A 16246-nucleotide genomic window follows, 5' to 3' on the forward strand; every position below is an offset into this window, starting at 1 on the left:
TGTTTCTAGTTTCCTCATTAGCCTTTTTGCTCTTTGTGACTCTAGTACCTGTGACCTGGAATGTAGTATGATAGATGTCTCTTATGCTTGTAAATTTTTAATGGGGGAAAAACAAACAAAAACAAAAAGCTAGAAGTCTCCTGACACGTTCAGGCTATTCCACATTGCTTAAGTTACACTAGACCCTTATTTATTAAGCTTTAGTTTTCCCATCTAATACCTGATTACCTTTTTAGTTTTCACATATATATATGGAAGGGATGAGAGGAGAAGAAAGAGTGTCAGTAGTTAAGAACTTTTGGTCACTAGAGTTCCTGATAACCAGTTATGCTATAATTCGTGAAAATTGACCAGTTGTGATAGAACTTCTTTCATATTCTCTAAAACAGAGCTATGACAGGGTGGTCCATACATGGCTACTACCACTGAACCCAATTGATACGCAAGTTGAAGACAACATTCATTCCTGTTGAGCCCAAACATGCTCTTCAGGCAGCTATTTTCAGTTGATGTGAGATTATTCTATTGGTAGTCTATGTGACCCAGGAACTGGCATTATAATTAGGTAGAACATAGGTCACACAGTTTCCAGCCTCCATTGGCTTCAACTTCTAAACCTTGTCTACTTGTATTAGTGAAGAAGATTGTTTTATTTGCAAGCAGCTGAAACTACTCTGTTAACTTGAGGGTTGGTTAAATTCTAAGGTGTCTCATGGAATCCAATGAAGACTAAAACATCAGTACTAGGGGAAAAAAATCAGAATGTCATGCCTTATTCACTCCTTTCTGCCTAGACTATAAATATGTACTGGTCTTCCATCATATGCATCTAGTGGAAACTGATTAATAAGAACAGAGTCTTGTTTTATTAATGATAAAAGTTCTTTACTTTTAGGTACTTTGCATCAATAGAAGCTAATTTTTTCCTGAAAATCTCAGTTTCTACTTTTGTATTTATTTTATTTTATTTTGTCTTTTGTTGTTGAGAATATACACAACAAAACATACACCAATCCAACAATTTCTACAGTACTGTTCAGTGACATTGGTTATATTATTCTAGTTGCTGCCTTCTTTGATTGTAAAAAACTTTTAAGCATTTTAGATGGAAATCTTTCCCAAACACGTCTTGAACTCTTCTCTGCCTTGTTTGCTTACATCTCATATTCTTTGTTTAAATCTTTATGGCTTGGGGATTACAGTCAGAAACATTCACTGGTAGGTATTCTATTCTACAGTACAGTGATGCCTTTATTCATTGAGATTTGTAGTACTTTTTGATTCGAGAATAGGTACTCCCATATTTTCCCCTTGCTGTCAGATGGAGTCTCTTGTTGCCATCAGCATGAGGTAACTTTACTCCTTCTCGTTTGTTTTTGCTAATCAGCTGTAGGGCTGAACGGCAAATAAAAAGCTTCTTAAGATTGAGTATAAAGTAAAAAGTAAGCCCTTTCTAGAATAAAGGGCTGAAAAACTCTCTCTTGAGTAAAGTCTTTGGGTTTTGTGGCATTTCTTCTGACTACTCAGAGACCTTGAAAGAAAAAAAAACAAAAGCTCACTTCTTGGGTCTTTACTGCGCTTCTTGAGTTCCAAGTGAGTGCCATTTTAGGGAGGTATGTTTCTGGAAATAGTAGATTACTCAAGGACGTTAATTTTTTTGGCAGGGGGAGGATTTCTTTGTGATAAATATATATGTAATAAAACATTTGATGTTTGAACATTCTTCATATGTACAGTTCAGTGACATTAATTATGGCCATCATGTGGTCCAGCAGTCACCCTTATCAGTTCCCGCATTACACGATGACCCTTAACAGAAGCTCAGTGTCCTCTAAGTATTGAAAAGACGTTACTTTTTTTTTCTATTTTTACTCTTCTTCTTTTTTTAAGGAGACCTTTAAAATGATCTTTTCTCCCTTCATTGTTAAATTAACATGGTTTATCTTTTTAGATAAATGTTGGCTGCATATACCAATTAGTCCATTGATGAGAACAGTTATTACAATGGCACACATATATATTGGGGGGAAAAAGCACAGATTTTTCTTTTGCATATTCATTTTGCCTTTGGTTGTTTTATTTTTTTTGAACAGTTTAACAAGTATTGAATTTTATTGTTTTGAATGGTACTAAATAAACTTAAAAATTGTAGTATTAAACTTTTCGTGGAAACTTAATATTATATGAAATATCCCTATTAATGGATACTGTTTAAAGAAAAATCTTTCAAAATAGGGAAATAAACATGTTCATGGATTTCTTTTAATTTAAAGTACTAGGTATCCATTTTATTCATGTATTCAGAATTACTATGGCAATGGACTAATTCAAATTGGAGATTTCAGTTTGAAATATGTCATCTTAGTATGATTTGATTAAAAGTGAAAAGAAATTTTATAGGAAATTAATTATGCATATGGAATGTTTTATAATATATACATAGACATGCATATATGTATATGTGATATAGTTATTTTGTTGTAGAAAAAAAGGTAAGTTCCTAAAATTGGATTGTACAGCAGTTTTAATTCCAATAACGCATTTTCCTTATTTTCTTCTAAAAGCTTTGTTATTTTACCTTTCCCATTTAGATCAACATCCATCTGGAATTGATTTTTTTATATAGTGTGAGGTAGAGGGCCAAGATTAATTTGTTTTTGCATATGAATATCCAGTTGGGCCAGCACAATGTATTGAAAAGACCATTCTTTCTCCACTACACTGCATTGCCACCTTTGTCATAAATCAGGTGACCATATATGTGTGAATCTGTTTTGGGGCTCTTTATTCTGTTCCTTTGGTCTATTTATCTATCTTTGTAAGTACCTTACTGTATTTATTCTGGAGGTTTATAAGCTTGGTATCTGGTAATGCAGGTGCCTCAGCTTTTTTGTTCTTTAAGATTGTCTCATCTCTTCTTAGTACTTTGCATTTCCATTTAAATTTTAGAATTGGCTTATCAGTTTTTACAAAACAGAACAAAACAAAGAAACAAAAACTGCTGGAATTTTGGTTGATTTTGCATTGAATTTGTGGATCAGTTTAAAGAGAATTAACATCTTTATAATCCTGAGTCTCCCAATCCATAAAAATGATATATCTTTCTATTTATTGAGGTTTTCTTCAGTTTCTCTCAATAATATTTATCAATAATAGTTTTCAATATAGATATCTTACACATCTTTTATTAGATGTATTCATAGGTATTTGATATATTTTGGTGTTATTGTAAATGCTCTCTGTTTAGTTTCATTTTCTATTTGTTGCTGGTATATGGATATGTAAATGGTGGTTTCTATTAACCATGTATGCAAAGACTGCTCAATTCATGTATTCTAATAGCTTGTCTGTAAATTCTCCCTGGATTTTATGTATATATAATCATGTTATCTGTGATTAATGACAGTTTTATTTTTTCCATATTATACTATCTAGGACCTCTAAGATAGTGTTATTTAGAAGTGATGATAGTGGGCATTTTTGTCTTCTTCCTTAATCCCAGAGGAGAAAGCCTTTAATAATTTACCATTTTTTATGGTGCTTACTGTAGGTTTTTCATAGAGATTTGTTATCAGATTTAAGGAGTTTTTTTTTATTATTATTATTTTCTGTTTTGCTAAATATTTTTATTTTTACATAGATAGATGTCTCAGATTCATGGTGATCCTATATACGACAGAACAAAACATTGCTAGTCCTGCATCATCCTCACTATCACCTGCATGTTTGAGGCCATGGTTGCAGCTGTTGTGCCAGTCTGTCTTGCCATGGGCCTCCCTCACCCTTGCTGACCCTCTGCTTCACCAAACATGATGTCTTCCTTCTATGATTGGGCCCTCTGATGATGTGTCCAAAGCAAGAGAGTTGGACAGTGTTCTGTTGGGATCCATAAGCTAATTTCAAGGAATAGATAGCCAAGCCTTTCTTCCTAGTCTGTCTTAGTGTGGAAGCTCTGCTAGTATTTGAAAATACTGGTGGTATAGCTTCCAGCATCATAACAACATGCACACCCCCACAGTACGACAAACTGACAGACGGGAGGTGGTTTTATTTTTGTTATTGTTGTTGTGTTCTGTCAAATCCATTGTGACTCATAGTGACCGTGTAGGACAGAGTAGAGCTGCCCCACACAGAGCTTGCAAGGCTGTAATCTTTACAGGAGCAGATTGCCAGCACGGAGCCGCTGGTGCGTTCAAATTACCAACTTTTAGGTTAGCTGTCAAGCTCTTAACCATTGTGCCACCGGGGCTCCTGTTTTATTTTTAGCGAGTGTTAAATTTTATCAAATGCTTTTTCTGCCTATGTTAAGATAATAGAATTTTTCTCATTTTTTTTCTGTTAATGAGATAAATTATATTGACTGATAATTTCAATAATATATTACAGTAAAAAAATGGGAAGTTATAATTGGCCAAAGAGAAAAATGTTAATCGTGATGAACTATAATAATTTTTTTAATTCCTAAGTTTTTTCAAAAATTGCATAGAAATTTAATACATTTGTAAAAAGATCTTTTCTTACAACATACATTGAATCATTTATAATAGAGATCAATGAGAATTTACCAAAGAGGAAGTGAAAGATTTAATATGGATAAATACTGGTTCTGTAACTGAATCAGTTACCTTAGGTACATTAGAGAAAACAATACAAGACAAAAATAATGGCAAGGACTCAAACTGCCAAGACAAACCCGTGAGAAAAAGGAATTTTAACTGGTTTTTTTTTTTTTAAGAGCCTATTTTCACTTCCATAAATGGAAAGAAACCACAGTACATGTTTACATACATATATATGCAGACTATTTAGCTTCTTAAATGTCTCCTTTGTGCCAATATTAATATTGAATGCTTTTTGTAGACACACTACATGACAATTGAAAAAGTCTCAGATGCAGCTGGAAGGGAGGGTGCAAAGTGAGTCTGGAATTTAAACAATTGAGAAATGGATAAATTTAAAAATTATTTCTAGTCTGTCACATTTATCTATAAACATCTTTTGGTTCAGTTTTTCCATATGTGTTCTCTGGGGAATGGTTGGTTTTTGTTCTCCAGAGTTGGTGGAGATCCTTTTATTCCTTATTTCAACTAATCATCAGGTAATTGTGACTTCATGTTTATTCTGCAGCATATTTTGACTACAAAGATGAGTCTGGGTTTCCAAAGCCCCCATCTTACAATGTGGCTACAACACTGCCCAGTTATGATGAAGCTGAGAGAACCAAGGCTGAAGCCACTATCCCTTTGGTTCCTGGAAGAGTAAGTACAACACACCATTTTACTTGATGGCCAATTTGTAGGAATTAAGTTATTTTCATTTATTACTTATGATTGTATTGGTTAGTAAGAGTCCAGCTAATTTTTTAAAGCAAGTACATTTTCTTTTGGGCTAGTGGTGTTTACTGAAAATGATGAAGAGATACAAATGACCAGAAGATCACAAGTAAGCCAGCACTTTTTCCCTGTATCTCTGTCACTGCCACCGCCTTCCCAAGTCTCTTGGAATGACAGATGTCTTTAAGCAGGAGCTGGTTTAGGAAATACACTGACTTTGCCTTGATTCTGCATACTTAAAATTTTAGTGTTATGTGGATGGCTGCTAGAGAGATCTGTATAGAGAAGAATCATAAATGCAATTTCATAAAATTTATAAACTCATAAAAGGGACCTTGAAAATCATCTAGATGAACCCTTTGCTAGTAGTAGTAGCCCAGGGCACAGCATCTGTGGAGGCTCAGCGAATTCAGATCCCATCTGGCCTAATGTTGAGTCATGGGGAAGGGGTGGGGTGTGATGGAAGCCAGCCAGAGATTTTGGGCACTCTTGGTTCTTGACGTCAGACCTATAAATGATGTTGATATGGTTTCATAAACATTTATCCAGGTTAGAGTTGATGCAGGCAGAGCCTTGGGCCAAAACCTGGGAGAATGGGATGCAGGATCCAGTTTCCAGGAAAGTGGAGAAATCAGGGCTTCAGTCCCTGGTTCCTGGCAGGAAATGAGAGTGAAAGATAAGCCTAGTTAGGTAGTTTGGCCCCAGAGGTTCCCCTGGCTTTAGGGTAGTGGTCTGTGTACAGTCTACACACCTACTACTAGGGGTAGCCAAAAACCAAACCCACTGCTGTTGAGTCAGTTCTGACTCATAGTGACCCTGTAACATTTCCAAGGCTGTAAATCTTTACAAAAGCAGACTGCCACATCTCTTTCCCACGGAGCGGCTGGTAGGTTCAAACCTCGGCTTTTGGTTGGCAGCCAAGGGCTTTAACCACTGCATTACCAGGGCTCCTGCTACGAGGGGCAGAGCTCCTAAAATCAGTGCCAGGCAGACTTAATGGTTTAAGAACCAGTCTAGGCTGATCCTAAACCAAAAAAAAAAAACAAACCCGTTGCTGCTGAGTCGATTCCGACTCATAGTGACCCTGTAGGCAGATCCTACATGAGTGTATTGTGTTCTTGTAGGTGCCAGGGAGGGACTAAGGAAAAACTTTTGGGGTGAATTCCTTCCTCCTGGAGCTTAGTGTCTAGAGTAAAACAGTCGTAACTACCATGTATGGGAAGCAGACGACATGCTTGATACTGTGTTTAGTGCTCTTATATATAGTTTCCCGTTCTTAAAGTAACCTTGCAAGGTAGAAATTATCCTCATTTTATAGACGTAAAAATTGAGGGTCAGAGAGGTTAAGTAATTTGCCCAAAATCATATAACTAATAAGTAGCAGAGGTGAGAGTCACACTCAGATCTCCCGGACTTTGTAGTCCTTGTATATTTCACTATGCTCTATAGACCTGTTAGAAAATATGGTAAATGTCCTGTGGAAATAAACCATTATAGAGATTGTCTCTGATTAATTGTAGAATTCTTTAGAATACTTTCATTTGACCAAGTGCATATTGAGGGAGTTGCTTAAAGTATTACTCAGCAAACATGTATAGAGAACCTTTTTTTTTTTTCTCTAAACTTTATTTATTTGGTTGTTATTGAGAATATACACAGTAAAACACCAACTCAGCAGTTCTACATATACAATTTAGTGACATTGATTACATTTTTCGAGTTGTGTAATCATTCTTACCCTCCTTTTCTGAGTTGCTCTTCCCCCATTAATATAAACTCACTGCCCCCTAAAAAAAAAGGTCCTATCAAATCTTTGGAGTTGCATTTGTCAATTTGACCCCATATAGATACTTCTTAAAAGAGCATAATGCTCAAGGCAGGTCTTTTTTACTGGTTAAACTAACCTATTGTTAGATTTTAAGATGACTTCAGGATATTTTTGGTTTAAAATTTAAAGATGATCTCAGGGAAGCTGTTCCCGTAAGTGGCCTGAGGTCATCTCACAAAATGGTTCGCTACTCACTTGACCCAGAAAACCCCACAAAGTCATGCAAATCAAGAGATTGAAATCTTTGGGTCCATTTTAAGAATATCCGTGAAACTGCCCAGGCCATCAAGGGTGTGCCTATCCCAAAAGCCACCAAGCATCTGAAAGATGTCACTTTACAGAACCAATGTGTACCATTCTGATGTTATAATGGTGGAGTTGGTAGGTGTGCCCAGGCCAAACAGTGGGGTTAGACCACAGGGTCAGTGGCCCAAGAAGAGTGCTGAATTTTTGCTGTACTTAAAAATGCAGAAAGTAATACTGAATTTAAGGATTTAGATATAGATTCCCTGATCATTGAGTCCATCCCAGTGAACAAAGCCCCCAAGATGTGCTGCCACACTTAAAAAGCTCATGGTTGGATTAACCCTTATGTGAGCTCCCCAGCCATATGGATATGATCCTTACTAAAAAGGAACAAATTGTTCCTAAACCAGAAGAGGAGGTTGCACAGAAGAAAAAGATATCCCAGAAAAAACTGAAGAAACAAGAACTTATGGCTCTGGAGTACATTGAGCTTAAGATAAAAGTAAAAGAAGAAAAAAAAAAAAGATTATTTCAGGGCAGTAGTTTCAGGGATTCATCTGCCTTCCATGGCTCCAGAAAGTCTAGAATCTATATGTCACGGATTGAATTGTGTCCCCCAAAAATATGGGTATCAATTTGGCTAGGCCCTGATTCCCAGTATTGTGTGATTACCCACCATTTTGTCATCTGATGTGATTTCCCTGTATGTTGTAAATCCTATCGCTATGATGTTGATGTCATGGGATTGTTGTTGTTAGGTGCCGTCGAGTCGTTTCCAACTCATAGCGACTCAGTGCACAACAGAACGAAACACTTCCCGGTCCTGCGCCATCCTTAAAATCATTGATATGCTTGAGCTCATTGTTGCAGCCGCTGTGTCAGTCCACCTCGTTGAGGGTCTTCCTCTTTTCTCCTGACCCTGTACTCTGCCAAGCATGATGTCCTTCTCCAGGGACTGATCCCACCTGACAACATGTCCAAAGTATGTAAGATGCAGTCTCACCATCCTCGCCTCTAAGGAGCATTCTGGCCACACTTCTTCCAAGACAAATTTGTTCATTCTTTTGGCAGTCCATGGTATATTCAATATTCTTCACCAACACCACAATTCAAAGGCGTCAACTCTTCTTCGGTCTTCCTTATTCACTGTCCAGCTTTCACATGCATATGATGTGATTGAAAATACCATGGCTTGGGTCAGGCGCACCTTAGTCTTCAGGATGACATCTTTGCTCTTCAACACTCTGAAGAGGTCCTTTGCAGCAGATTTGCCCAATGCAATGCCTCTTTTGATTTCTTGACTGCTGCTTCCATGGCTGTTGATTGTGGATCCAAGTAAAAGGAAATCCTTGACAACTTCAATCTTTTCTCCGTTTATCATGATGTTGCTCATTGGTCCAGTCATGAGGATTTTTGTTTTCTTTATGTTGAGGTGTAATCCATACTGAAGGCTGTGGTCTTTGATCTTCATTAGTAAGTGCTTCAAATCCTCTTAACTTTCAGCAAGTAAGGTTGTGTCATCTGTGTAACGCAGGTTGTTAACGAGTCTTCCTCCAATCCTGTTGCCCCGTTCTTCATATAGTCCAGCTTTTCGGATTATTTGTTCAGCATACAGATTAAATAGGTGTGGTGAAAGAATACAACCCTGATGCACACCTTTCCTGACTTTAAACCACTCAGTATCCCCTTGTTCTGTCCGAACAACCACCTCTTGATCTATGTAAAGGTTCCTCATGAGCACAATTAAGTGTTCTGGAATTCCCATTCTTCTCAGTGTTATCCATAGTTTGTTATGATCCACACAGTGGAATGCCTTTGCATAGTCAATAAAACACAGGTAAACAGCCTTCTGGTATTCTCTGCTTTCAGCCAGAATCCATCTGACATCAGCAATGATATCCCTAGTTCCACGACCTCTTCTGAAACCGGCCTGAATTTCTGGCAGTTCCCTGTCAATACACTGCTGCAGCCGTTTTTGAATGATCTTCAGCAAAATTTTGCTTGCGTGTGATGTTAATGATATTGTTCTATAATTTCCACATTCTGTTGGATCACCTTTCTTGGGAATAGGCATAAATATGGATCTCTTCCAGTCAGTTGGCCAGGAAGCTGTCTTCCATATTTCTTGGTATAGACGAGTGAGCACCTCCAGCACTGCATGTTTGTTGAAACATCTCAATTGATATTCCATCAATTCGTGGGGCCTCGTTTTTCGCCAGTGCCTTCAGAGCAGCTTGGACTTCTTCCTTCAGTACCATCAGTTCCTGATCATACGCCACCTCTTGAAATGGTTGAATATCGACTAATTCTTTTTGGTATAATGACTCTGTGTATTCCTTTCATCTTCTTTTGATGCTTCCTGTGTCGTTTAATATTTTCCCCCATGGAATCCTTCACTATTACAACTCAAGGTTTGAATTTTTTCTTCAGTTCTTTTAGCTTGAGAAACGCCGAGCATGTTCTTCCCTTTTGGTTTTCCGTCTCCAGCTCTTTGCACATGTCATTATACTTTGTCTTCTCGAGAGGCCCTTTGAAATCTTCTGTTCAGTTCTTTTGCTTCATCAATTCTTCCTTTTGCTTTAGCTGCTCGATGCTCAAGAGCAAGTTTCAGAGTCTCCTAAGCCATCCATCTTGGTCTTTTCTTTCTTTCCTGTCTTTTCAGTGACCTCTTGCTTTCTTCATGGATGATGGTTGATGTCATTCCACAACTCATCTGGTCTTCGGTCACTAGTGTTCAATGCATCAAATCTATTCTTGAGATGGTCTCTTGAGATGGGATTAGCAGCAGTTATCTTAATCAGGCAGGACTCAGTCTACAAGATTGGATTGTGTCTTGAGCCAATCTCATTTGAAATATAAAACAGAGAAGCGAGTAGAGAGGCAGGGGGACCTCATACCACCAAGAGCAAGAGTCAGGAGAATAGTGCGTCCTTTGGACATAGAGTCCCTGTGCTGAGAAGCTCTTAGTCCAGGGGAAGATCGAGGACAAGAACCTTCCTTCAGAGCCAACAGAGAGAGAAAGCCTTCCCCTGGAGCTGAGGTCCTGAATATGGACTTCTAGCCTAGTAGACTGTGAGAGAATAAACTTCTGTTTGTTAAAGCCATCCACTTGTGGTATTTCTGTTATAGGTGCACTAGATGACTAAGACACCATGAAAATTTGAAATTCTGTTCTGCTTTTTCCCCATTTGCTCAGGATTCTTCTATGGAATCTTTGATGAATATGTTCAGTAATGGTAGCTGAGCACCATCCAGTTCTTCTAGTCTTATGGCAAAGGAGACAGTTGTTCGTGGAGGCAATTAGCCACACATTCCATGTCCTCATCCTATTCCTGACTCTCCTTCTTCCTCTGTTGTTCCAGGTGAATAGAGACCAATTGTTATGCCTTGGATGGCTGCTTGCAAGCCCTTAAGACCCCAGGCACTGGGTAACGAACTAGGAGATAGAATAGAAGTGCTAAACATGTTATTAGACCAATTACTGTATTTTTCCGGAAATAACACATGAACCTCCTACATTTGTTTGCCAACTGCTTCTTCCCCCTGCGAAGTATTTTCATAAGCGCTGCTATGCCAATCTTTTTTTTTACTTGTAGATGTGATAACTGGAATGTCCCTCCAAACCAAGGAGCCAAGTTCCTTGAGGTTTGTACATTTAGGTCCTTAATCCATTTTGAATTTGTGTATGGTGTGAGGCATGGATCCTGTTTGATTTTTCTGTATGTGAAAATCCAATTTTTCCAGCACCGCTTGTTGAAGAGGCTCTTCTTTCCCCCATTGAATGGTCTTAGCACCCTTGTCAAAAATCAGTTGACCATAGATGTATGGCTTTATTTCTGGACTATCAGTTCTATTCCATTGGTCTTTGTGTCTTTTGATTATCAGAGGTATATATATAAAAAAAAAAAAACCAAACCCATGGCCGTCAAGTTGATCCTAACTCATAGCAACCCTATAGACAGAGTAGAACTGCCCTTTAGGGTTTCCAAGGAGTGGCTGGTGGATTCGAACTGCCAGCGTTTTGGTTAGCAGCTGAACTCTTAACCACTGCACTACCAGATCTGTATAGTATATTTTAAAATCAGGAAGTGTGAGCCTTCCTACTTTGTTGTTCTTTTTCAACATAGCTTTACCTGTTTGGGGCTAGTGAACCTTTTTATACAAGGTGCTTTGTAATTTGCAGTGTTACATAGAAAACTTTTTACAAGGTGGTGTTCCTGCTGTGCGGGAGCTTAAAATCCAGCTAAGGGCAAGAGGCCCACAAGTACCCTTATGTAAGCAGTGAAAGAGCAATGGATAAAAAAAATCCTTTTTTAATTGCTATGGCATGTATAATTTTGTAACAACAACCAAAATATATACATATGAATGTGTGTATATATATATGCATTTATGTGTATAGCCATGTATATGATACTATATATATGGATATATATATGCATACGCATGTATGTGTGTGCATGCATGTATGTTCATATATATATATATATATAATAAAGCACATAGGGGGCACAGTTGCAGGGATACTACCTAGACGTAACCAAACACCTTGTGGGATTGGTTTTTATAGTTCATAAAGTTTATGTTCTGCAACCTAGTCTGGTGAGTAGTGTCTGGGGTCTTAAAAGCTTGCAAATGGCCAGCTAAGATACAGGTATTGGCTATTGGTTTCTACTTGTCTAGAGGAAAAGAGAAAGAAGGAAGCCAAAGTCACAAAGAAGAATCTAGTCTTAAGGACTAATAGTCTACACAAACCACAGCCTCATCTACCCTGAGGCCAGAAGAACTAGTTAGTGCCCGCCTACTACTATCGTCTGTTCTGATCAGGGCCACAATAGATGGATCCTGATAGAATAGGAGAAAAATGTGGAACAGAGCCTCAATTTCTTAAAAAAAAAAACCCAGAATTTCTGGACTAGTTGAGACTACAGGACTCCTGAGTATCCTGAGATACTCTTTAAACCTTGAGCCGAAACTATCCACTGAGGTCACTTTTTAGCTAAATAACAGATTGGCCCAGAAAATAGAATATCACCTGTGAGTACTGTGCTGCTTTAAAAAAAAAAAAAAAAAGCAGTGAATTTCAAGAACTGTGACTTTGCACTGGGTAGTCATGGGGAAGATGGATTTTGAAGTAGGTCCTGAGTTTTGATGGCTAAAAAAGATAAAAATATTCTAGAAGGAAAAGCTCAGAAAGCAGGTATGGATTCAGTCAACTGTAGGGCAAGTTCCGTGGATGTAGTAATTGGTTTTGCTTGAAAAAGGGTTTGTGAGGAGAAAGAGAGAAAGATGCGACCAGAACTGCAGGGTGTCAAAGCCTGGGAGTGCTAGGCTGAGATTTCTGGACTTAGATTGTAGACTTGTAAGAGTCCTTCAAAATTTTTGATAAGTTTCGGTAAGACTAGTGTGGTATTTGAGATACAGTTTTTAGGAGGAATTAAGGTGGTAGAGATCCCTAGGACAGGAAGAACAGAAGGCATTTGCAATATTATTAAGAAGTTACTTCAGTGTGTTGGTAGTATGTCTTTGAATAGTTATGCAAAAAACAGAATTAGTTTCTGGTTTGGGCAAAGCCTCACTTATTCTGCTTATATGAAGTCAGAATACTAGATATTTAGTGTTTTTTTTTTTAATTAATTGGAGAAAACATTCTTATAAACATTTCAAACTATATAGGAAGCGTGTTAAGTTAAAAATGGGAGCTGCCACTGACACTTTCCTGTTTTTCTAGTTCCCACTTCCCTAGGGAACTACTGTCAACAGTTTGGTATGGTTCTTCCCAGTCTCTTTTCTTTGTAGGGCAAGTTTTGACTGAGAAACACTCATTGGACTATGTACAAGTCTGTCATTTTTACTTTTAAGTGTATATTCAGTTATTTATCAGTATCTCAGTACATACCTACAAACTGTTGAAAAGGTAGGCTACAAATGTTGATCAGTGTTGACAGGATTATATTCTTCCTAGACTTTGAGTATTATATTATCAAATTAGGATGGAAGAATGGGAAAGGTCCTATCTGCCAGTAACACTGGAGGTGAGATGATTTCAGACCCATCTGCCAATAGAAACACACACGGAGTTGAGCAGTGGACAGCCCTGGAGGCTTCTTCATGTATGCTCATACTGTCCTGTTTCCCCATGCAAGTCTCATAATGCACTTGAGCTAGTTGATTTTATCACCTTAATACAGGCGCTGGGTTACTAATAATCCATTATGTAAGACAAATGTGTAAGTAAATTTATCTTTTCTTGTCTTTATATATATATATATAGAAGGGTGAATAGTTCTTTGTGAACTTTTTCATTTTTGGAGTCTGTTGTTAAAGAATTTGGGATTGTAAAATGAAATGTCCCTTTCGTCTAGAAAACTGGGAAGATAAAGGAAAGATTTGTTTGTCCTTTAAAATGATGTCTTTTACTTACAAGGCAAAATGAAATTTTTAGTGCATACTGAGCCTTGATGCTCGTAGTTTTGAGTAGAGCCAAGTGAGTAAATTTTCTCGTTGGCACTTTTTTTTGCCCATTTCTTTCTTTTCCTTTGTCTAGAAATAATTAGTTATGAATCTACCTTTCTCTTTTTCTTCTCATTTAGGATGAGGATTTTGTGGGCCGGGATGATTTCGATGATGCTGACCAGCTGAGGATAGGAAACGATGGGATTTTCATGTTAACATTTTTCAGTAAGTATATACATATGGCAGAGCCACCTACCACGGACTAGACTGCTTGGGATTTTGGATGAATCTGACTAAATTAAAATAACTAATTGAGCTATTATGTTAGTACGTTATATTTATTTGGTGCCTTCTTCTGGGATGTTTAGAGCTTAGTACATTTTTATCTTAATATCCTCTCTCTTTGTCTTCTATTTCTGGGAGTATTTATGGAAGATATAATTAAAGCAGTTATGGGGAATGGTGCATTTTCACACGTGCTAAGCCTCTTCTTGAGAATCTGTAAGACCCCTTAATCTTGCTCCTACTTATACCTGACCTGTGGAATTGAAATTAAATGCCTTTATCTGATTAATTTTATTCTACAAACTTCTGTTTTCTAACAGATCAAAGTCAGCCTGATTTTTCCCCTTGATATGATTTTGCATTTATCTTTCCATGTGACTAACTCAGAAGTGAACGACTATTTCTTTTATTTGCTATGTTAAAAAAAATGGTTTCTTCAAAGAACATGCGGTGCTTTTAGAGGTGAAGTTATGAAACGTCAAAACTCACAGAAGCAGGATGAATGACTTAAATATCAGATTATTTGGGGCACTGATTTAATGTTCAAGGCATTTATGTATTGGAGTGTAACACACATACAGTAAAGGTGACTAAGTGTACAGTTTGGTGAATATTGAGCCCTAAGTGTACAGCTTGTGAATATTAAGCCATTTTTGAAAGAGTGAATAGGAGTAGACTTGTTAGTGTAAAAGCCGATATCCAGAGAGAATGTTTTCTTGCTTGTTTTGTGAGAAGACAGCAGTCTTTTTTCTTGGGACAGCCCTTTAAGCAGAAGGATATATAAAGGGCTCTTTTGCTCCTTTGATACAGGGCATGTCTGATATCTTTTTTCCTCTCTGCTTTTACAGTGGCATTCCTCTTTAACTGGATTGGGTTTTTCCTGTCTTTTTGTCTGACCACCTCAGCTGCAGGAAGGTATGGGGCCATTTCAGGATTTGGTCTCTCTCTAATTAAGTGGATCCTGATTGTCAGGGTAAGTTGTACAACAGAAAAGGTGGGCTCTGCAGAGGATGATAATTAGAGTGATTTTGAATATTTGATTTTTCATTTGCGTGGGTTTTTTTCTTTTAAGGAGCCCTGATGGCACAGTGGTTAAAGAGCTCGGCTGCTAACCAAAAAGTCAGAGGTTCTAACCCACGAGCCGCTTGTCAGGAGAAAGATGTGGCAGTCTGCTCCGTAAAAATTTACAGCCTCGGAAACTCCACAGGGCAGTTCTACTCTGTCCTATAGGGTTGCTGTGAGTCGAAATCGACTCGATGGCAGTGGTTTTGTTTTTGGGTTTTTGTTTTGTTTTGTTATCTCAGCATTTTAAATGTGACTTTTGGTTTGTTTTTGCTCTGGTTTCATGATGAAGTTGAATTGAAATCCATTGCAGTTGGATTATTTGATTCATGCACACAAGTTTTGTAGTCAAATCTGGTGAATATTGGTGGTCCATGAACATTTATCCTACAGGTTGTTTGCCAGCTGCCGTCTCTTTTTAATCTTATAATATGATAATACATGTGTTTATTCTGAAATTAGTTGTTTTTCAAATGGAAGGATATGGATATTAACTCTATGGTGTCTCATCAAAAGTGGGTATTCCTCTCAGTAATTTTGCTTTTAAGTTTTACTCTAGCGTTCTTCCTCCCTCTTTCCTCCCTCTCTTCCTTCCTCCCCTTCAGGACTGGTTGTCAGTAGCGTCACTGGTTATGCCAGAATATTCAAGGAGCCACAATTGTTTAACTACCACTACTACTACATGAGGGGGCCTTACCTCTGACGTAAATTAGAAGAATGCCGTCATTGATTTGGTGGTTACCAGTTAGTAAAAATTGGATGAAATAATTTAGAGTGGTAAATATCTAGTCTCTTAAAGTGTCCTCTGACATCAGATAAGCTTATTGCTATTGTTAACTTTATGAACAAAACTAATTCAGGTATCATACATTGGTATTCTTTTTTGATTAATGAGTGTCGATTGATCATTTGGAATTTTTCAAAGTAGTTCTACTTTATTCTAAAGCATTTGTTAACATTTTTAGGGTCCCAGACTCCTTTGAGAACCTAATGAAAATTACAGGCTTTTCACCAAAACAGAGGCACGATATGCACA

General features: G+C 37.6%; 1 protein-coding gene and 1 pseudogene across 2 annotated transcripts in view; both read left to right on the forward strand.

The window, feature by feature from the left end:
* The window catches only part of NDFIP1 (Nedd4 family interacting protein 1), a 66359-nt gene that overhangs the window by 37661 nt on the left and 12452 nt on the right, over positions 1-16246 (forward strand). For both annotated transcript variants that reach the window (XM_010591427.2, XM_064277558.1), the window contains exons 3-5: positions 5128-5258; positions 14001-14088; positions 14997-15121. In XM_010591427.2, coding sequence (XP_010589729.1) covers positions 5128-5258; positions 14001-14088; positions 14997-15121 — 344 coding nt within the window. The remainder of the gene's footprint in view (positions 1-5127; positions 5259-14000; positions 14089-14996; positions 15122-16246) is intronic.
* Positions 5265-13992, forward strand: LOC135228790 (large ribosomal subunit protein uL22-like; annotated as a pseudogene).

Source organism: Loxodonta africana, chromosome 2 (genome assembly GCF_030014295.1).
Source record: "Loxodonta africana isolate mLoxAfr1 chromosome 2, mLoxAfr1.hap2, whole genome shotgun sequence".
Taxonomy (NCBI): Eukaryota; Metazoa; Chordata; class Mammalia; order Proboscidea; family Elephantidae; genus Loxodonta; species Loxodonta africana.